General features: G+C 47.0%; 2 protein-coding genes across 2 annotated transcripts in view; one reads left to right on the forward strand and one right to left on the reverse strand.

Annotated features, from left to right (window-relative positions):
• Positions 1-22,035, forward strand: part of LOC144172886 (uncharacterized) — a 46,208-nt gene that overhangs the window by 11,952 nt on the left and 12,221 nt on the right. The window contains exons 12-25 of the mRNA XM_077701473.1: positions 4,873-4,943; positions 5,672-5,714; positions 5,834-5,950; positions 7,295-7,412; positions 9,148-9,332; positions 12,270-12,494; positions 13,207-13,282; positions 14,353-14,495; positions 15,571-15,710; positions 16,956-17,127; positions 18,278-18,350; positions 20,610-20,659; positions 21,399-21,431; positions 21,869-21,942. Coding sequence (XP_077557599.1) covers positions 4,873-4,943; positions 5,672-5,714; positions 5,834-5,950; positions 7,295-7,412; positions 9,148-9,332; positions 12,270-12,494; positions 13,207-13,282; positions 14,353-14,495; positions 15,571-15,710; positions 16,956-17,127; positions 18,278-18,350; positions 20,610-20,659; positions 21,399-21,431; positions 21,869-21,942 — 1,520 coding nt within the window. The remainder of the gene's footprint in view (positions 1-4,872; positions 4,944-5,671; positions 5,715-5,833; positions 5,951-7,294; positions 7,413-9,147; positions 9,333-12,269; positions 12,495-13,206; positions 13,283-14,352; positions 14,496-15,570; positions 15,711-16,955; positions 17,128-18,277; positions 18,351-20,609; positions 20,660-21,398; positions 21,432-21,868; positions 21,943-22,035) is intronic.
• Ssrp (structure specific recognition protein) lies at positions 1,436-3,912 on the reverse strand. The gene has a single exon (XM_077701474.1). It carries the CDS (start codon positions 3,788-3,790, stop codon positions 1,553-1,555), a length of 2,238 nt encoding a protein of 745 aa, XP_077557600.1. The 5' UTR covers positions 3,791-3,912; the 3' UTR covers positions 1,436-1,552.

Genomic DNA, 22,035 nt, shown 5'->3' on the forward strand with positions numbered 1-22,035 from the left:
TAGTTTTACACTGTACGGTAAAAGTATCAGTTGATTTTATTTCCTTAGTACCTATATTGACTTCGCTGACTTCTCCCGCCTTCGAGTGGCCTTAGATTTTTTTACTGGCGTACCAGTCAGCGAAGCGTCGCATGTGCGCTTGTGTGAAGCAACCTTGACTTAGAGCTAGATGCAGTGTACAAACTAACAAAGTGAAGAAAGGCACATTCTTCCATTCACAAACAAGTCCTGGCTTCGTTTCAACTGAGCGAACGAATTGCGACGACCCGTCGGCGGCCGGCGGACGAAACGCTGGGCCGACTGACTGTCGGAAGGTCGGCAAGCTTTGCAGTAGCGCAGCCACTTGCCAGCTCATCTCCTTCTGACGTCACACAAAAACGCCACAGAAAATGGGCGAGGGTGCAGAGAAAAGGACAGCATTTTCGAAATGATTTTTCTTATATATATTCTCGTAAACGCGCTCAGAGTGGTCGACACAGGGCCTAGGGACTCCGGACTACAATTTGCGCTCGTAATCCCGCAATGTTTACAAATCACTTCAGTGTCCCTTTAATGTACACGCTGTATATCCCACCCACCCCTTTTTAACGTACTTGAAGCATGCCTCATTGGCTGTCACTGGCTTGGAACTAGGCACTTGCCGTATCGATTGCATCACCTGTAAACTGCAACCAAACCTAGTTGTAATGAAATAATGTGATTATCATCACCCATTGTGTATTCAGTGCAGCACAAATGTCCCTTACACGGCCCCTTCCTAACAGTAGCTGCGTTGGTGATTTGCAGCAATTGTACTTATGAACTGAGCCAAAGAAGTCGAACTAGAAGGTAAGCAGTAACATGAGAAGCAGAAAGATGTTTTCTTATAGCTGTAAAAGCTGGCCTAAAAGATTTCAAATGGCACATGTGGGAAGCAATTTGACCGTGCCATGCACTGCTGTTACAAAACTTTGTAGCGTCGTTATAGATGTGCCAATCGTTACCTTTCACTTGTAAGCTGCGTGAAAAGAACTTAAAAGGGTATTTTCACAGCAGCAGGAGAGAAAACAAAAAAGGCTGCAGCCCCAATTTAATTTGATATGGCCTTTTTCTAAAGCTGAGGTAGCTCTTTACATTTTGTTGGCACTCGCAATATTTGGTTGACACGATTGGAGGGAGCTGTGCTGTTGACTCTGACCTGTTTGTGACAGCCATGTCACAATATCTCTCCTATGACCAATGCCACAATAGGTGCAAGTGTTAGTTTTATTATGGATCGTTTGTCGGAGTCACACATAGTCAGCCAAATTTACTTCATTGTATTTGGGGTTCCCTGTGCCAGTGTTGTGAGCAGATTGAGCTAGGTATATGCAGGAGTACGGGTACACTGAACTTCACTGTCCAGGTGCAGTGTCAGAAATAAAACTTAAGGAACTCGTGCAGGAAAGCAAACAGATTTCCGTGCATTGTCATTTTAATATATACAACGTTTCATGAAACACAACTGCATGCAATACGCAACATCGAGGAATGAAAGAATGTTAACAAAGAAGAAAACATGAGCAGCAACAGATCAGTCATCGTCCCCACTTCCCGACATGTCCTGGTCTCCCGAGGACTCCGGTGTGCTTGCCGACGCCTCCTCCTCTGACTTGGCTGGTGACCCCGCTGGCGACTCGGGTTCCTCCTTGGGTTCTTTCTTGACCTCCTTCTTCTTGATGGGCTTGTCGTCATCGCTGCTGCTGCTGCCCGAGCTGCTGATGAACTCCTTGCTCTTGACATTTCCCTTCAGGGGTGACGGCGTTGTCGTCGCCTTGGGCTTGGTCTTCCTGGCCTTGGGAGAGCCCGGGGCCTTGGACTTTCTCGCCTTCTTCTCCCCCTCCTCCTCCTCGTCTCCGCTGCCCTTGGGCTTGTCCTTGGGCTGGCTCGCCTTGTACTCCTCCATGGCCACCTTGTACTTGGCGGCCGCCTCGGCAGCCTGCTCCTCCCACTTGCTCTTGTCGGTCACCTCCTTCCACAGCTCGCCCGCGCGCTTGGTCACGTCGGTGATGCTAAAGCCCGGGTTGTCCTTCTTGATCTGCTCCCGGTTCTCTGCGAGCCAGAGGAAGTACGCACTCGGTGGCCGCTTGGGCATGTTGGCATCGCGCTCCTTCTTCTTGCGGCGGGGCTTGCGCTGCGTCATGCCCGGTTCTTTGACCGTCTTGGCACTCCTTGACTTCTTTTCCTTCTTCGGCTTCTCGCGTGCCTCGCCACCACTGCCGCTTCCGCTGCCTTTGTCGCCGCCGCCGCCACTGCCAGCCTCACTGTCCGAGCTGGACTCCACGTTGCTGTCAAACTCTTCGGCAACCTCGCTGCCAGACTCGCCTGGGTTGAAGGACTCGTCGGACGACTCGTCGGAGTCCCCTTCGTCTCGCTGCCGGCCCTCGTCTTTCACTCGCGCCAAATAGGCGTCGGGAGCATCCTCTGCGTCGGAGTCGATCAGCTCGTCGTCGTTGTAGTTGGGCTTCTCCTTGCCACCTCCGAGCGTTCCGCGGTTCTTGATGCGGAGCTTCTTGTCGCTCACGTAGTCGTAGAGCCGGCCGTACTCTTCCTTCTCGATGCTGCTGAAGGTGTGCACCAGGCCGCTCTTGGCCTCCACCTCAAAGTCAAACGACCGCGTGCTCCCGCCGCTGCGCGCAAAGTTGACGCAGGTGATCTCGTCGAAGCGGATGTGCACGGGCGGCTTGTGTATGTAGATGAAGCCGCGCTCGAGAGGGTACAGCAGCCCATTGCCTGCCCTGTACGAGCAGGTAATGCAGTTGGTGCCACCGTGGCCCGTGAAGTTGCCTGGCACGGTGATCTTGCGCTGCACCACGGCCTTCATGACGCGGCTGATCACCTCAAACGTGGGGCCCTCGATCTTCTTCTGCAGCTTGTCCTCAAACTTCTCCTTGATGTCGGCGTCCGACAGCGCCAGCTCGACGCTCGTCTCCTCCTCCTTGTTGAAGAGCAGGATGAGGAAATGGTAGCGCGTCTGCCCCTGCTTGATGGGGGGATCGAGGCTGAGCACAAAGAACACCTGCCGATTGTCCTTGTGAGGCAGCAGGAACAGGCGCAGCACCGTGGTGAGGGGGATTTTGTAGTCGAACGTCTTGCCGTGGAGTTGGATGAAGGAGGGGAAGATCTTGATGTCGTAACGACCGCGGGGCGTGAGGCACTGGAGCTCCTTGAAGGTGACCATGGCGTCCCCGGTCGCCTGGATGATGCTCGCCTTGGAGAGCACGTTGTTCCGGAACGCCTGTATGGGGTCCGTCTCCGAGTTGGGGTCGGTGGGGATGTGAAAGCGCAATTCCATGAGCGACACGGCCGCGTCGTCGTTCTGGTGAAACTCGAGCGTCACCTCGTTCTTGGCCGTCGTGCAGTGCGACACGTTGCTCAGCGGGATCTCGTAGGCCGAGTTCTTGTCCACGTCGAACGAGAGGACGCTGCCTTCGAAGCGCGCGGTGCCCCAGTTCCAGCCCTTGAGGCACAGCTCGCGAGTGGTCAGCGGCATCTGAAAGTGGTGCTGGAAGAACTTGGCGAGCCGCTCCTGCTCGTCGTCTTGGAAACCGCCGAAGCGGTACATGCCGCCGGCCTTCATCATGATGCGCAGTCCGTAGCCGGCGCCTAAGCGCTGCCAACTGATGCTCTCCATGTCGGAGCCCTGCACCTGCTCCACTTTGCCGGTCTTGCTGTTCTTGAAGACAACACCTTGGTTCGTCATTTTGAGTCGCCCGGACGTCATCGCTCCGCGGTCCTCCTTGAACACATCAGGAAATTCGAGGAAATCCATGTCGGCACGTTGGGATGGTTTGACACAAACACGTGAACTGACTTCGACGCGTTGTTGTGCGCACGAAGGCGCCCTTTTCTGCTCGTAAGCCTAGAAACGCGCGTCACAGTGTGTTGCGACTCCGCAGTAAGTCTTCGCCAAATTTAGCGGAAACTGATTCGGGCTCGTTAGGGTGTGGCGTTTTTAAAAACTATTTCTCCTTAACGCCTGTGCATTTTTAAACTCTGATTTTACTTTTAATTTACCGCTTAACGAAAGGTAGCCCATTTTTGTTTCTTCACACATTAGTCGAAGCCGCCACAGGGGGCCCTGGTGAGACGCGGGTAATATGAATCGTGTTCATGGTAATTGCAAAAGCTAGTAAGTTATGTCTCAGTCAGGAAGGAAAATAATTAACTCGCCTCCACGTTCGCGATAAAAATTGTTTTTATTGTTGTGACCAGAAGCAAAAGAAGCGGTGTGACACATGCTTTGAATACCCGGCCCCGCATCGAAAGACATTCGTCCAGTCTTTTTAAAAATTCTTCACAGTTCATGTCTGAACTATTTCTTTTTGCAGTATAGAGAAGTTTTTTTCTGGCCGCATGCTGTTTTGCTGGTGCAACCTTAGAAGCAAATACAGCGGTGCATTAGATCATTCTGTGTTCTTCATCTTTATTTGTATGTGCCCAACGGCAGCACATGGCCTCACCCGGATGTGCATCACAAAAATACATAGAAGAGTGCTGACTGCTGGGTTGTCGCCACAAGAAATAACGTAGTAAAATAAAAGAATAGGCAGTGCTGATCACTAGATTGCAGCCATAGTCAGTTTAAATGCACAAAAATTATTGTTGAAAATACACAGGCTTTCTTTTTATGAAGTTGGCGCGGCATTTGCATAGAAAAACAAATTTCAGTGAAGTGAAGGGGTTTGCATCTCTATATCTCGTTTGCATTACTGTGCTGGTACCATTTTCGTAAATACCGCCTCTTTGTGTCTCTGTCCCAATTGTGTTTGCTCAGTTTGGGATGGGTACAAAGCAGCATTAAGTCTCCAGGACCCACATAGGTGTAAGAATGTTGCGTCTGTCTTGTTCTAGGCCAAGCCAGAATGTGTGCAATGGTACACAAGTCACCTCAAGGACATTGCCCAATCCAAGGATAGTGGCGGGTGAGTTATGCACTGAAAACATCAAGGAAACGTATCTGCAGCATGAAGGCGATTGAACTAGCTGAAAGTACTGCTCCTGGTTGGGTTTCATTTAGTTTGGTTTGGTTTGGTGTGAGAATCCACCCTTACTGGAGCAATGAACCGAGCAGAGTGACGGGGGAGGAGAGGGTGAAGAATGTGGAGTGGTTCGCAGCTGAAGAATTAATTTTTGATATCAAATGGGGTCAGCCAAGATGTTTAAAGAGACAGACAGCAGGAAGAAATAAAACTGAGCTATTCGATCGCTCTTTAAGAAAAATACTCAAGTTATTGGGCTGGGCAAAATATCAGGGTCTGATAAATCAGTTGTTGGCTTTCTTTTAAAGAGCAAATAGAAAGACAAGAAGCAGTGTAAGCAGCCTTGAAGGAGGCAGCGAGCATTCTGGTGTAATGCAAAGAAATGCATGCGGAGCTTCACCCTCCTTTATCCCTAAGAGCCCTCTGACTCTCCCCGAGTACTGTCATGGTAGTAGTAGCAAATTAACGATATAACTGCTCCTTTTTCAAAAAAAAAAAATGACAATCTTCATTATTGTAATTATTATTATTGTGTGTTACCCATCTGTCACTTATGTTCACTGAACAAATGTGCTTTGCATGCTTTTGACCAGTACCTTGCTGGCGCCTTGACATGTTTTCGAACCACTGACTTTTTACTGTACTCCAACTGAACTTTGTTGAACTTACAGGCATCAGCACTTGTTGAGGACACAGCGTGAGGCCTTTGAGCAGGTTCGTTCAATAACGTTTCTTCTTCTTTTTCTTTTTTTTTTTGCCAGCACAAAACCTTTTTCATTATTCTAAATTTAAAACACTTTGTTGACAAATTTCCCCCTCATCAATTTGCACAGCTTTCAAACCTGCTTCACCTTCCTGCCATGGCAGCTGATGTGGGCTTCAGGACTGACTTGGTCCACTTCTTGATTGATACCTACATCGAGAAAGCGAACGCCAAAGACAGCCCGCAAGTATGTCATAACATTTTGCACCTTTTCTGACTTGCCGTGCCTTGAATTTCCTTTTTTTTTCTTGTGACGATTTATTATTTATTTATGTTAGGAGCACCGTACGTAGGGGAAAAGGTGCACGCTGCCTGCAGTATGCCATTCTGTTCTTTCATAACCTCTGAGTGAACAGCTATGTAGTGGCTAGCTACTACAATAAAACAACGTGCTGTTGGGCTAGTTGGTACATACTTAATAGGAGGCTTAGCGCAAAAAAGAGGAGGACGGTGGCAGACAAGACAGGCGCTACAGACAGGTTAGTAGCGCCTGTCTCGTCTGCCACCGTCCTTGTCTTTTTTGCGATTAACCTTCCATTCGGCTAGCTACTAATGCACGTGTCTTTAACTGTGTAGTGTGGTTTTACTGCACTGAAATCTCTCCACGTGCCAATGGCTGTTTACAATATGCACTGCACAGTGCAGTCTCTGTCGTGCAGCGTAGCAGTTGCAGCATGTGTTGGAGTTGCGAATAAATCAGCAGTGAGGTGTGCCCATTCCCATGTATTTCTCCACTGGCTGTCACAATGCATGTCCTGCTTGCCTTTGCTGGCTTTGGGCTGAGCCACCGTCTGCTGTGAGGTCTAGCTCAGAAGTAATTTGGAGCAGCTGAAAGCAAGGTGCTAGTCTTTGTAACTACAACTCAGACCACAAATACTGGATTGGCTGGCAGCCAAAATGTACCTGGATGTGTTTAGCAAAACGAACCACCATGCTTGCTGTCCTTTGTATTGCTGAAGTAGATCTCCCCAAAACCAGTTTAATGCCATTGGCTGTTGGACAACACGAGAGAAGGTATTGACACCTGGTAGCAGTTTTTACTGTGTGGACTCGCTTCAAGCATGTGCTGGCATTGATTTTTTTTTTTTAGGGGTAGGGGGCGGGAGTGCACATGCATGTCTGTAATTTAAGGCGCTTGCTGAAGAACTGATATCTCCTTCTAGAGTTTTGAGGTCGCACGTAAGGAATTGCCTGTCATGTGTACGCTGCAGTGTCTGCAGCTCTTTGGAAGTGGTGACAAAATGGGAGATGGACTCTCAATAACAGAGCTGAAGAGGGAGGTGCTGTTCTCCTCCCTCGTTTTCCTCTCAGCACATTTTACCAGCCCATGAACGCACAGCCAGGAGACATGCACATTGTTCCCTGGTAATTGGCCCAATAAACGAAGGGGCATTTTGCTGTTAGTTTGGCACTTGCTCCGGGCAACTGTCCAGAGTGTATATATATATATTTTTCTCCTCTTAGTTTTTTGCTGTGCTTGTGCATGTGTCTTTGGGCGCTCACTTGTAGTGACCTCTTCTTGCCACCCCAGGGTGAAGGGGCGCAGAAGTCGCTGCAAGGCGCCCTGCTCAAGAGCATCGTGCCCTGGAAGAAGTCGAAGCTCACCGACTTTGCTGACCTGCTTTCCTCACTCCTGCTCCGCATCAAGGGTAAGTCCCTCTGGCACTCCCCATGCTCCTTTCTAACCACGGAATTTTAAAGGAGTACTGACATGAAATTTTGGTGTTAGGTTTTTTTCTCTGCTATGCGTGCCTACCAGCCCACTAATCATAGAATGACAGATTAGACGGTCTACCGCAGCGTAAACATTCATTTACGGCGTTGTTTATTCGTGTCAGTTTCGGTTTCGACAAAACGAACGCCGAGCAGCCGCCATGACAGGAGGTATCATGTGACGTCACCATTCTTGCCGTATCGCTGCCGCTCTGGAAGTGCACGCGCGTGCCTAGACCGACCGAGGTCTTCGCCGTCCCTACAGGCCCGGGCAGCATGACGTCAGTCCCAAAATCATGACGTGTACACACGCCCAAGCAGCGCGCGCCAACCACAGCCAGTGCGTCGGCTTCGTCACTGGAGCCCCAACGTCGGCAGTTTGGGGCAAGTAGCAGATGATGTCGTGTCGGTCCGCTCTGGGCTTTCTTGTGCGGGCGAAGATTAAAATGGATTTTAAATATGTTTCGCTGAACGGTTGCTGTTGAAACTTGCTGGGAGATATCTCCTGATAAAAAGGAAGTGTTATACATAGTTATCTCAGCTTTGAAATTTCGTGTCAGTACTCCTTTAAGTAGTAGGTGTTATTAAAAGCGAGAGTCTTTCTTGGGCTACTTAAACGCAGAACTTTTGGTTTGTCTGTCTGTAGGTCTGTCTCTCTGTCTGTCTGTCACTCGACTCAGCCAGCTGGACAAACTGGAACTGATGCTGTGCAAGTCTTATATACCCACAGCCAAATCTAAACGTCTAAGTCCAGTGTCAATGTTTATACTTGTCAACACTGTTGAACAAGAACAAGGCATTATGCAAATATAAGCCAGAAAATCAACACATAAGTGATATTTGCAGCGTTCTTTTATTAAAAAATTCATGGGTGTTTGGTTTTTGCGATAGCAAATGAAATATTGCATCAACTGCACAAAACCGTTGCCTGCTGTTGCCCGCGCTACTATAGCTCCTGGTGGCATTTAAGAAATCAAACGGCAGACGCAACAAAAGGTTCCAATAGACAGGTTTCACGGTCTGCTTCGCCCACTCGTGGAGTATGGCAACGCGGTTCTATAAATGTTGTAGTCGGGGTCCTCGATTCCCGCGCGTCTCCGCCGTACGGCAGCGCTGGCATTGAGGCACCCGACTTGGAGCATTGGAACGCAGTAAATTTAAATTGACTTGAGTGAACCTCTAGTGTGTTATCTTGAGAGTATCGAGACGGGAGAGGAACAGCATGAGAGGTGAGTGGGAAACAGAAGGGAGGCATTTACTTGGCAGGGGCGCCAGTCGACTATTGTCTTTCGTTGACATTCGCAACAAGAGGAGCAGATACGCGGTAATTTTTTTGTTATTGCTTCGCATACGTGACAAGATAAAGTTAAGCTATGTTGGGATACAGTTTGGCTAGGGTGAGTTTTCAGTAGATAAGTGCAAGTAGCAGCGATGAGAAAGAATGAGGTGCACCTGCGCTATAACAGGTTGCGCCACCTTGTGTAACCCATTGCGCCCTTAATTTCTGTTTTGCTCTCCCACTGTCAGCTGTTTTGCGAGCGGTTGTGGCTCAGCAGTCGGCTAAGCAACACATTAAGCCGTGCTGTAGCAGCAGTGTCGGATGCTTCGCTCTGGACCATGTGTAAGGATTTCCTTGGTTGCCCTTCCTTCCCCCTGCTGCGTTTCTGACAGGCTCGGTGGGGGACTCGGGCAGTGTGGACGTAAAGCGGTACCTCAAGAAAACCAAGCACACCCTGGAGAAAATCGACTCCGCAGCTGGGCTGGACGAGCAAGTGACAACAGCCTTCAAAATCCTCCTGCTGTACCTCACCATCCTGACTTCGCTGGGCATCTCCGAGGACCCCTCAGCTCTCCAGGTCAGCCTTGCTTTGGCAGTGTTTGGCGTTTCTGCTCCTCTTTCTCCTCCACCTCAAATGTTGCTACATACACTTCATGCTTTGCACCGACTTTTAACAGGGACGTCATCTTTTCCCACTGCCCTTCCAGCTTTCTTTGAAAAGGAATGGGTATTTGTGATGTGTATTGAGGCTTTACGATTTCTTGTGTGGTAAATTTTGCTGGTTTAATTCTTTTTGCATCTCCTATTCCTTTTCTCTTCTTTCTTTTTCAAATTTGTTGTTTCTATTTTTCGTGTGGTTTATTTATCAATCACAGCAGTGTGTTATGATGCATTTCTCCTGTGTGTAAACCAATCCCCCTGTAATGCCCCTGGTCATTTAATGTATGTATACAAATGAATAAGATAAATAAATAAACCCAATCTCCACATAGCTATGACGTGGGCAAGCAAAATCGTAGCGCCTTAATTTTGTCCCGTATAGTACTTTAGAAAAACTTGTTGCCTGTAAAAAAAATATCCTTCCCTCTCTTTCTGCATGCTAAGATGAGGACAATAAAACATTCCAGTGAACACTTAAAGAAGCCATGAAGAGAAAATGCAAGTTGGTTTTATTCGAAAGATTTCGTGTTTTATAGTGCCCCCAGCGCTTGTCCGGATACAAACGGTGCTTTATTCACTGAGAAATTAAACAATTTAGGTTAAAATTTTGATTTTCCCGCTCAATCGTGCGTTTTCGTGGTCCCAAGTGACATCACGGGAACCGACCGCTCTGCAGCCTAGAATACCTTCATTCACGCATCCGCCGTACAGGGTAGAGACACGTAACGCTGGCGCCGCCATGTTCGGTTGCTCGCTCGCCGCCGAAGCAAGTCATTGTGTCAAAACCGCGCTAGAATTATCGCCGCAACGCGGTTTACTGAAGAAGTTTGAATCATATTGTCTGTTTCGCGTTGCTAGGTCTCGTGGGAAACGAAAAGAATAACGCGTTGAACCCGTTGGCCCAATTGCGGCGGCACGGGACCGTTCAAAGGTTGTCTCTACCCTGTACAGCGGTGTTGGTTTGTTCCCGCGTTTCTTTACGTTCCGTAACCTAGATGGCGCCACCATACCGTGGCAAGCGTTCGGTTTGTTTTTGCCCGCATTTAAACCTGGCTTGTTTTTGTTCTGGGAGAAAATATTCGTTCCCTGAAACAGTGCTCGCTCGACAAATGGGGTCACGTAAGACACCGTTGCTTGCGTCAATCGGCCAGTGTCGTCTGAGACAACCCCAAGCCCCGTAGTGCTGTGCAGCTAAACCAAAGCATGCTGTGCGCAGTACGAACAGCAGAACGCATCAGTACTTATATGTTTACATGTACTTTCGTAACTTCCTGTTTGTCCCATCATTCTTATTGCTTTGTAAAGAATGTGCCCTAAATTTAAGCGCAAATCGCTAGTTCGTCTAGTTTGTAAGCTCTACCTAATTTGCGTCTGCTTCTGCCAGCCTCCGCCAATCGCAGTGACATCACAGGTTCTGTTGCGGGAAATGAGCTGGTGGGTCGCATGACCATTCCCGTTTTTCCTAATTATGTAGCTTATTTGAGCGAAGTTTACGTTAAAAGTGGTGTCAGTATGATTCTAACGACACAATCTTTTGAATGAACCAAACTTGTGTTTTCTCTTCATGGCTCCTTTAAGTCTGCTTACGTTGTTGTAAGCGAAAGCATCATGGCTTCTGTTGACATTGTGCGACTCATGCGCTTTGGCCTTCTTGGCGTACGAATACGGTCAACCACACTTAGCCGCCTCATAAATTTTAAGCACTTTCTATCCCGAGACATGGCTCGAGTCACCCTGACAGCCAAGATGAATGCCAGGCTGGCTTTCTCTGGCTCACTGTGGAGCCACAAGTAAAAGCTGTATTTCATGTGTGCGTGGGGAATCTATCCTCTGAATTCCAGGTTTTCTGTCTAATAATGTGCAGCTTAAACGTGCTCACAAAGACCACCAGGAAGTGCAGAATGCGTTGACCGGTCTTAATAATTATGCGAGCGCACAGTGTAGTGTTTGGCAGGTGTACGAGGGTACTCGGCACCTCCACTCATCTAGCTTGCTAAGGTTCATCAAATCCCTGTAAATTTGTTCCAGATGCAGCAAGAGGCTTATGCAAATATCTGCTGGTGTATGTGCTTGTACTTGCAAACTTCATGTACAACAAAAACAAACAACTAAGCGGCTTAGCATGCTAGGAGGATGTGCTCTGTGCGGTCAGAAAGGGGGGATGTCGTGTTTCTGGTGTCTGCTCTTCCTGATTTCAGTGGGAACGGCCTCTCCAAAGCATCTGAGACATTAGCCTCATTCTGGTGAAGGAGCCCTTTTGTGTGTGCTTAAGTTTCTACATTGTGCGAATGTAATGGGATGTAATTTCATGTATGTTGGCGATACGTGACACTGTATGAAGTATGGCACAATGGCCACCAACTGTTTGCTCTCATTGACACCTTCTCGTAGCTGAGTCGGTGGTGTTCCCAACTGGAAGCCACTTGGTTCCAGGTTTGAATCCAGGCAGGTGCTGTTCTTGTACTTGCATTACTTTTAACCACATGTTGAGCCTGTGTATCAAGTGCTCAAATGTTAAGGACCTTATATGTCTGTGTTATGAATGCATCCCACGTTTAAAAAATGCGGTTTGTGCTTATCAGACGACAGTTTATTATGCATAATTCTGTTTTTCCCATGGGCTAAATGCAATTGTGTGCCACCAGCACAGGTGCATTCTAGCATGCAGGTGAACGTCTTCCCGTGCCATTCTGGAATTGCTGAACTAATCAAGGAGTCGCTGATATGTGCGGCCATTCTCTTGTCTCCTGTTGGCTTGCATGTTTTGGTGCAGTTGTGGTTCTCTGACAGGCAGTGAGAGCCAGTGGGCAGATCGCCTGATTGGCTGCTTCTCTCCGGATTTCCTCCCCCGCAGGAGGTGCACAGTTCAGCCCGGGACCTCCTGGGGGAGACGGCCAGTGCGGAAGAGGAAGAGGGGGAGGAGGAGGGGGAGCGGCGTGTCAAGTGGGTGCAGCTGGTGGTGGACGTGACGTTGAGCATGCTGTCCATGCAGAGCCTGCATGTGCGTGCTGTGGCCACAGCCGCCTTCTCCCTGCTGTACAGCCACATCTCCGACGAAGCCCTGGCCCTGGTGCTCGAGGTGGGTCAGGCACTCGTTGGGCCCGTGCAGATTTCTTCTCTCTCTCGCTCAGTCTCTCTCTACACGCTCCCCTACTTTTTCTGTGTTTACTTTTGTGTATAACTTTCACATAGATGTGTCTTTTCGGATGTGTTGGTGATGTTCCATCTTAACAGAGACAGGAACCCCGTTAGTTTGCGTGAATTTGTTTATTTTTGAGAGGCACCCTTGGGTTTCGTCTTCTATACTTGAGTCCACACCCTACGTTTTGTGGCCTTCTGCAGCCTTGTTTGACCCTGGAACTGGGCAGAATTTGTACTGGGCAGGGGAGGAGAAACATTCCCCCTTTTCCCCCCCTTTTCTCCCCCTATTGTACACTGAGTCCCCCGTGTCATATTTTTAGCCCTTCTGGAACAGATGTGGTTCTTCACCGCACCCATAACTGTTAAAGCAGTTTTACAGCTGCTTTGGGTATGCCAGATAGGGCGGCCAGTTTTTTTTTTTTTGACACCGGTTTGTGATAGGCATTAATTAACGGCGGAATACTTAGAAGCTTGTGCCAGCATCAAAAGCGCAGTGTAATGAAGTGACACAGTGTCTGCACTTGCGGCTTCAATGAAAGAACTCTGCCATGTTTAGACATGGACAAGTCTGATACAGAACCTTGGCATTCATTAACTGTACTTATGGCATGGTGTCGCTATTTTTTTGGTTTTGCTTTTTTTTCATGCAGGTTTTTTCTGCGAAAAAGAGTGGTGAGAAGGAAGAAGAAGAAGAAAGCGACATGGATGAGGAAGTGGAAGATGATGGTTTGTGTTTTTACTGCTTCTGCTGACATTACAAGCTTTGTTTCTGAATGCTATGTGAAAGCATCGCTAAGGGCCTTTGTTGCTTTAACTATGACAACCTTATTCTGCTTGTTTAATTGCCAGTTTATCATACCCTAAATGGCCACAATAACAAGCGGGGTGTTACTTTGTTTGATAGCTTATTTGATAGTTGTCTTGAAAGGGGCACATTCAGAGGAAGCCTAGTTTCAGTGTCAACATATTGCACCATGCCCCACATGCTGAAATTTTGCTCAGCAAAGCTTTTGGTCATCTTGGTACAAACCAATGGCCCCTTTAAAGAAGAAATGCAGTCAAGAAACTGTTAAAGTTTTTTGTGCGTGTGTTAGATTTTAGATATGGGGAGCTAATGTATCGATATTTCAATGTTGTGCTAGCTGTCTAAACAGAATTTTTCTCTTTTTTTGCTTGCTGCCTTACAGCACTTTTTTAAGCTTAGAATTGTTTCATGCTTATTGACTTTGCCAATATTTTTCTTAAAATAAGTAGATGTTTGAATGAGTTATGCTAATGGCAGCGGTTGTTTGCAATGGTGCAAAGTAGTATGCCGTTTTGCCAAGCATGAGGTTGCTGATGAAAGCATGGTAGTAGAACTGTGCCTATTTGCAAGAGCAATTTATAGTGTAATAGCTCTTGTGTTTTTTTTTTTTTTTTTGCTCTATATTTTATACAGGTAGTCATTAAAGTTCCTGTTTTCAGCTCATCTGCTAAACAAATTGTGTACTTTGCTACTTGTACCGTTGTTACCTTTTGGTGTAGGCAAGCAGTTTATACTAGCTTCCTGTTAGTTTGTGCACCTGTGTGTCAGCATAATGCAACTGAATATAAAAAGTTTGGAGGTAGAAGGAGGTTTACTCAACCATCTATGCCCACCAATACATTCCTGTCCTCATAATCTTCCAGCCTTTGACCTCATCCCTATCACAGCAGCAGCTGTGGCAGCCATGTGCAAAGGGTCCCTCCGCATTATTTTCTGCCTTCTGCACTGTGTGTGTTGATTTGCATATCTGGCCCTCGTCATTCATGCGCAGGAGAGGACGATGAAATGGAGAGTGAGGAGGAAAGTGACGAGGACAGTGATGCTGAGCTTGATGAGCAAGGGGATGCTGACGAGGAGTTGAAGGCAAGGCTCAGGGCAGCTCTGGGAACTGCAGCTGCAGATGAAGAAGACTCGGTATGGCCCGCGCCCTCTTTTTTTCTGCATCTCTTCTCTGTGCGCATTGTTTATAATTGGAGTTTTCATGTGCTGAAGCTGCACCTGGGTTATGAAGTGAGCCGTAGTGAGGGGCCAAGAATTAGTTCAGACCTGCTGATGGCCTCTGGTGTGCACTGAAGTGTCGTGCACACAGTCGTTTGCGTTTTTCACCTCCATTGGCAAAACAGGTGCCACAAGCGCCTGCCTAGAGTGCTGTGCTTCAGCCGCTTATCTACCGTGGCAGGTTATATTGGAATTTGTACAGCGAGACCACAAACCGCTTTCCTGTATTGCACTCTGCAGAATGGTCTTTGAAGTGTTTCTGCTGTATTCATGTTTATGTATACTGGTATGTCTTAAGGTTTTTCTTTTTTCATGTTCAGTAATGCTTTAGAAAATCACTCTTTGCTAATGTCTGTGTGCTCCTATGTATGGAGCCCTCGATTGTCACATTTGCTCTCACCGTTCAAATGTCATGCCCTGCTGCACAAGAATGGGGATCAGGCCACTCCAACGGATGGAAGGGAGGGGAAGGGGCATTTGGGAGACGTAGAAAAGTAGAGCTATTGGTTTGCTTACACTGGTTACAGGTGCCATATCTGGAAGCTCTCAACAGCCGAGCTGTAGCAGCCTGCAAAGTATGATGCAAACACCATATTGTAGTGGTGTACACTACTGCTTTCCAAAAGGGACAAGCTGAGGCTAAAGTGATCTGAAAGCTGTCTTGTGTGAAGTATACAAAAATCGGTAAGGCAATGGAGAGAATAATCACACAGCACTGGCCCAAGAACAATTTTTCGTAGCAGTGAATCTGGAAACTCTAACCGTGTCTGCACTTATAAGCAAGCATGGCTTATTTTGGGGAGCTGACTGCAGTTGCCTGGCCTCCCCAAACACCAAAGCCACTAAAGGGCGTGACAGAAATGTCAGTTCAGCCATTGTTTCAGCCTCCGCAAAGGCTGTTGTGTGTCTGTGTTGCCCTTTCCTGAAGCCTTTCTTTCCCTAGTGTGTGATTCAAAGGATGAGGAGTGTTTATTGTTCATTTCCCTACTAGGAGGCGGAGGAGGTTGTGCCGACAGACGAGCAGATGTTCGAGTTGGATGGGGCCATTGCTGAGGCCTTTCGCAGCCGACTCCGGCCTGACAGCAAAGAGAAAAGCCGAGAACAGACAGTGAACATCCACTTCCAGAGCAGGTGGGCTGCAACACAGCCCGTCTGGGTGCAGGTTTATTACTGTTGCACCACGGGAAGGGTTTTTCTTGTGTGCGTCACTAGGAGTGAGGTTAAGATTGTTAATCTAAGTTTATTATAAGCTTGAAGCTTAAGGAAACAACGTACTAGAGTTCACAAGATGAGCAGAGGCTTTCATGAATGCATCTATTTACCAACACTTGCTAGTTTGAGTGCTCTGTAGTATACAGAAGAGCTCGCGCAGATTGGTGCCTTTTGTACTCGGTGGTCATATGGCATTTGACCTTAAATATCACTAACCTTTTCGTTTTTCTTATATACATAAGGACCATTCAACGTCATTTTTTTTCCCTGTTAGCCTTAGGTAAAAATGCAGAGCCTTTTCTATAAACAGGATGAACTATAAATGAAATTATGCGCTCTGTTCTCTTGTTGCAAATTTTGCATGGTGCTTCCTAAACAAATGCTTCCTAAACTAAAAAAATTGGCACAGCTTCCCCTAGTAGTGCAAGGCTGGAGCAACAGCAGAGCTGGCGGCCCTTCTCCCTTTTTCGGAGATCCGGCTGTTGCGCCTCACATGGACTTGCGAACTTGCCGCTGAAGGTTCTCCAGGACTGGCAGGCCAGGATCGTTTTGTCCACAGCCTTTCACATCTCTCCCAAAGTGGACTGCACTAGCATGTGCTAGAACCCGTGGCAGCCGGCTTTTCAAACTCGGCATCTGTAGTGTGAACTCTGCGTCTCTGCTCCCCCACTTCAGGTGCAAATGCACGTGAACTGGCGAGGGGAACAGCACATGAGGGATCGCGCCATGAAGGCTGGGCAGGCTGTTCTCAGGCATTGAGCTGGTCGATGCCAGGTGCTCCTCACAAAGCGCACGCTCATGTGCACTCGGTATTTTTTTGTGTGTGTTTTTTTCTGGTAACGCTCGATGGCGGATCTAAAAGCTTGAACAGCTGTGCTGTTAGAACGTGGTTTGTGCTCAACATTGTGTCAGAATAGGTTGGAATTTTTTCATATGTTTTGTGTTTTGGCACTCTGCATGAGTTGACGTTTATGGGTTTTTTTCCCATTGCAGGCAAACTATTGTAATGAAAGCAACCATAGAACAAAAAAACAGGTATTTTTTGGTAGCAAAATTTCACTTGGAAAGAAAGTTATTTCGCTGAAAAATTTCTGCAAGTTATGTTCCCACAGTCTCCTGAAACTAATTGCGCTCGTAGTTGTAACAGTGTGTTCTGCAACGCAGGTGCCTGAACCTGCTGAATGGCTACGCCAAGAGTGATCTCGCTCCCCTGCACCACCTCATCAGAATCGCCGACACCCTGGTGAAGGCTTCCTCCTCTGTCGCCCTGCGGAGTAGCCACGAGGCACTCAACGTCATTTCTGACACCCTGCACATCATCAGCGGTGTGCGAAAGGTGAAGCCTTGGCCACTACTGTTCTCGAAATGTTTGTCTGCTTGTTTTGCACAGGAAACTAGCGCTTGACCAGGCACAATGAAGCTTTTTTTGGGGTTTGAGTCTTCGGGTGTTGCAGTGTGCTATAAAAGGGCAGTCACACCATCATCAGTGCCTTGGTGCCAGAAACGCATAGTTTCTGAAAAGTTTCCAGGCCAAGATGTTTGTCTCTTTAGAAAAAAAAAAGTCTCAAAATCTTTTCACAATCCACCTTAGCTAAAGACCAAGTTTGTAAAAAAGCTGACTCCTTCTTGGTTGATTATTTTTAAATTTACGTACTGCTCTTTGCAGTAGGCTGTGCCTTGTTAAGTCATTTTAGGCCAAAAGAAAAAGTGCTGTGGCCTAGAAGCTTTTCACCGAGACTGTACTTCCATTGTGGCTGTTGCAATGTGGTCGTAGTGGGGTGCAAAAAGTATTGCGAAAGGATCATTGTAAACTTGCTGTAGTGCAGGTGGTGGCAATGTTTCTACCAGACTAAAAGACAGTGCTTGAGCTGTGTTGCTATGTGCTTGAGTGTAGATCCAAATCTCCAAAATGCCAAGTGCATTGTAGTGCAAACGGGAAGCTTGCCCCAGTTTGCAGGTGGTTCCGGGAAAGATGGTGCGGGTATGGAGTGTGTTGCACTGTGCTTGTACAAATGATCTGTTAGACGTTCTGCTACTTGCTCTGTTGCAACCGGCAATTCTGTACTGGCCGGAACAAATGATATTTATTTGGGCTTGTATCAGCAAAAATGTGTTATATGTACAGCAAATGTGTTATACAGCAAAAATGTGTTAACGTAACAAGCACCACATCCCAAGATAACGTAGACAAGGGCTGACACCATAAAAAAAAATAATCCTGACAAAATAAAAGAAAGAAGTGTAGAATCATAGGTGGAAATAGTCACTTACTTGAATTCAGGGTGCAACAGCCTTGTAAATACTGAAGTTACAGCTGTCATGTTTTGCAGCTACATTCTTTGGGACTTAGAAATAAAACTACAGTGATACGGAAAATTAATTTTTTTTTGCCAACTTCTGGTCCTCAAGACCCCTTTAATAAAAAAATCATGTCCGGGGCATACAGTTGACTTGGTTATTTTTTTTCTCTGTTTCACTTTTTCCAGTTTGGGACAGTTCTGGATGTGCGAAGTGACATTGAATCTCTCGCTTCGGCTGTCATGGAACAAGTCACTCTTGGTGAGTCTTGCGTGCCGGTAATAGTTGCAGTTGCAGTGGATAGGCTAGAGTTATGCAGCTGCAATTCCTGCATTTGTTGCTGGAGGGGAGGTTGATGCACATTCGTCAAAGAGGGCATACAGAAAGCTTCTGTTGTGTTTTCTCAGAGGGACAGGCAGCTGTAACAGAAGTATCGAGCTGTTGGAACATGCTTGGGAAATGTTCATGTAGTGATGTGTCGTTTCCAAAACAGCACTGAAGAGTAGGTAACACAAGGCTCCCTGTACTGTTAGTTGTGCTTGTGGTTCTGCATTATAACTGCACTCATCGCTTGCCTCAACTCGCCCCTAAAAACACCTTCATAACATGATTCCCCATTAGTTGCATATGATATGGGGATGGGATTTTGCTGTTAAATCTCTCTCACTTGGTAGTATGAGCGCTGATTTTTTGGCAGGCAGGTTTTATCAAAACAACAATGCATGACAGGAAATAGAAGAGCTAAAGGTATCCATTTTGGCAAACGACAGCTGCGACAACAGAGAGGCACCCGAGCCTCTGATCTCAAACTAGAAACCCTAAATACTAGTGAAAAAAAAAAAAAAAGGCTGGCGATTACGATACTCCCTAATGCGATATTAGGGCGCAGCAGCAGTGCGCTGAGGCAGCACTCACTCATGGGTTCTTTCGACAGCAGCGATGATGAGCCTCTGCGTCGGCGGTGTGAAGTGCGTCTCAGGAAGGGACGGCTGACTGCGTCTTAAGCGAACGCACATCATAGTCACGCGCACGCCCCCTCACGCCAGCGTCGCGCCGTCGAGCTCCTCGTGCGGGCACAGCATACTGCCCCCTCCCCTCCCCCACCGCACACTTACGGAGAGCGCTGGCTCGCGCCGCCACGGCGAACCACCCTCCCCTCACTATTTTGCGACACTCTTCTCCTTTGCTTTCTTTCATTGTTCGCTTTTTCTTTCACTCGTCGGTCTTGCCATCGCTCACTCAGTTGCGCTGACAACGCGGCTCAGCCCAGAGATCGCCGCCAAAGGGCTGCGCCCTGAAAAGGCAGAGATAGTTCTTCTCTTGAAGGAATGGGCAAGAACATTGATTGTGAGTGTATCCACACAAATGCAAGCACGTGCACACTTTTATTCATCCTGCTCATCACTAACTCAATTCGGAAAGAGGGATTGGGATTGCTTTGCTTATTTGGCTGGATGAGGAGCAGCATCTCATTCCTTAATTATTCTTCTGAATGCCTTGTATATTCCTTCATTGACCCATATTAAAATACACCATAGTCTATGATAACTCATGCTGCTAAGTTACAATGCTTGGATCCAAATATAAAATGTAGTATAACATTATACCATTTCAGGTATGCAGAAATTATTGTGTATAACAACCACACTTATGCAACTCAGTGAACTCTGACATTTATTGTCATCATAATAATGTTTGCAGTGTCATGTACATGCTGTATGGCTTGCTTGTTTGCCTGTCTTAGGCTAGACTTTTATGTGCTGGATTTTTTGTAGCGGGAGCTACAAAGGCTGTATTCTCGCTGTTTCGCTGTGGCCAGTGGCCGCCCGGCGAGCTGAGTGGTTCCCTAGCTGGCGGTGGTTCCTGGGGAATGTGCGGCGGCTAGTGAACCAAGCGATTCTCTAGCTGCGCAGCTGGCAGCACCACTTGCCGCTCAAAAAAAAAATAAAAAATAAAATAAAATAAAACTAAAAATGCAAAAAATAAAAAGAAAGAAACTAAAAATATATATATACATATAGAAGGCGCAGCTCGGTGGGATTCATCGTCAAATATGGGAAGTGAGTCGGAGAGACTGAAAGAAGCCAGGCTTCGGAACGAAACCAAGAGGAGGCAGCGAGCCGAGGAGACGGAGAAAGAACGACCCGCTCGCCTCGAGAAGCGTTGTAACCGTACAGAGAACCAAGCTAAACAATTAGCTGAGGTACACACCCAGCCATAACTGAGTTAAGCCACAGCCAATTTTTTCTGTTCAGCTGCGGCATCGTGCGAAAAAGCCAACCGAAGGGCCCGTGCCGTGAAGCTTAAAGAATGGGCGTGTTATGCGACGGAGACAACTTTAATTCCTTTGCTGGTAATAAATTTGAAAACTGAATATTCCAAACAAAAAAACTGCATTAGGAATTGAATAGAATAGTAAACACTATTCCCGAAGTACTGAAAGTTTCATTTTTTTTGCACACATGCAATAATAGTGCTGCCTATTCATTGCCTTCTTTGTGTTTTTCCTTTTTGTGGCAGTGTCTCATGTTGCCATGAAGAACTCCTTGAGTGCCCTCTGTGCATTCCTGGTAAGTGTGATACTGATGAATGGAAGCTAGGTAGAATGGCATGTTTAAAATCAATGTTAAAGGAGTACTGACACCAAATTTTCACGTCTTGTTTTTATTGCTTAGATCGATGCCTACGGGGCTAACTATCATGGAACAGTAGTTCAAATACATCAGCGGACGATAAATGAGGAACTATAACGCAGCGAAAATCGCCGTCAACGGCTGCCGTTTCCAAATGCCCGGAGTTCGCGGGCGGTCAAAAGTACACTAGGACGTCACGGTTTCCGCTGCACGGGCCGGCGCTATCACGTGGATATGCGAAAACCTGTGACGCTCCACCACGCGCCAGACGGTTGCGGCTTGCCATTAGCCGGTTGCCGGGTGGACGTCACAGAGTAGGGAAGCAGGCGGCTACGTCACCTCGTTTGCTCTGCCACACCCTGATGTCACACGATGTCGATTTCGGTGGAAGCCTCCAGCACACCAGTCTCGTCGGCACTACATTTGCAATCAATTTAGGATATGTTCCACGCGACGCATGCTGTTCATACTTTATGGAGGGTATCCTGGTGGGTAAAGGAAACAAACTGTACAATAATATCAGCCCCGAAAATTGGTGTCAGTGCCCCTTTACCTTCAGAGAAGTGCAATGGCTGTTTCGTACACAATGTGGCTTTGACTCGTTGATTAGGAGGACAGCTGCTTGCATACCGTATTGCTTTGAATGTGCTGATTATGTGAAACATTCTCCCAACAGATCCGGTGCCACAAGAAAGTTTGCAGTGAATTGGTATGTATTTGTTTCTTTAAGCTTTTGTTCCCTATAATGTCTTTTCCCTTCTTGGAAGACTTGGTCCAACTCATGAGGAAAACATCTATGTGTACAGTGCGCCACCAGCTGTTGGAGGTATTATCGGTGCACAGACATACCAGCTGTTAATAGCGATCACTGAGAAAAAATGAAAGTGAAAATTCGTCATAACAATTTAACTTCGTTGTGTGTGCATGAGTGTGAGTGTGAGTTATCGCAAAAAGGTGTCACTTCTTTGAGCATAGGTAAATGCATTTGATATAGGAGCTGCTGTTAGAAACCCAAAGCGGACTGTGGTTTCAGAAGGCGCTACTGCTTGCGGCTTCTTGCCTCATCACAGGTGTTTGATCGGAGAAAAAAAAAAAAAAAAAAAAAAGAACAATGATTGTGAAAAGCTAATACTGTTCTTTTTTCAGAAAATTAAGAAGTTTGAGCAACACTGGTACATGCCTCTTTACATGAAGACGCTGAACAGCTACCTGGATGAAAAGTGAGCAGTTCATTCTCTTGTACTTGAATTTTGTATTCTTTTTTGTAGACGCAACTTGCACTTAAGTGTAGGCCTGTAGTGCATTTTTAATGG

The sequence above is a fragment of the Haemaphysalis longicornis genome, unplaced genomic scaffold, assembly GCF_048455015.1.
Source record: "Haemaphysalis longicornis isolate Haplotype H1 unplaced genomic scaffold, Haemaphysalis longicornis Haplotype H1 scaffold_263, whole genome shotgun sequence".
Taxonomy (NCBI): Eukaryota; Metazoa; Arthropoda; class Arachnida; order Ixodida; family Ixodidae; genus Haemaphysalis; species Haemaphysalis longicornis.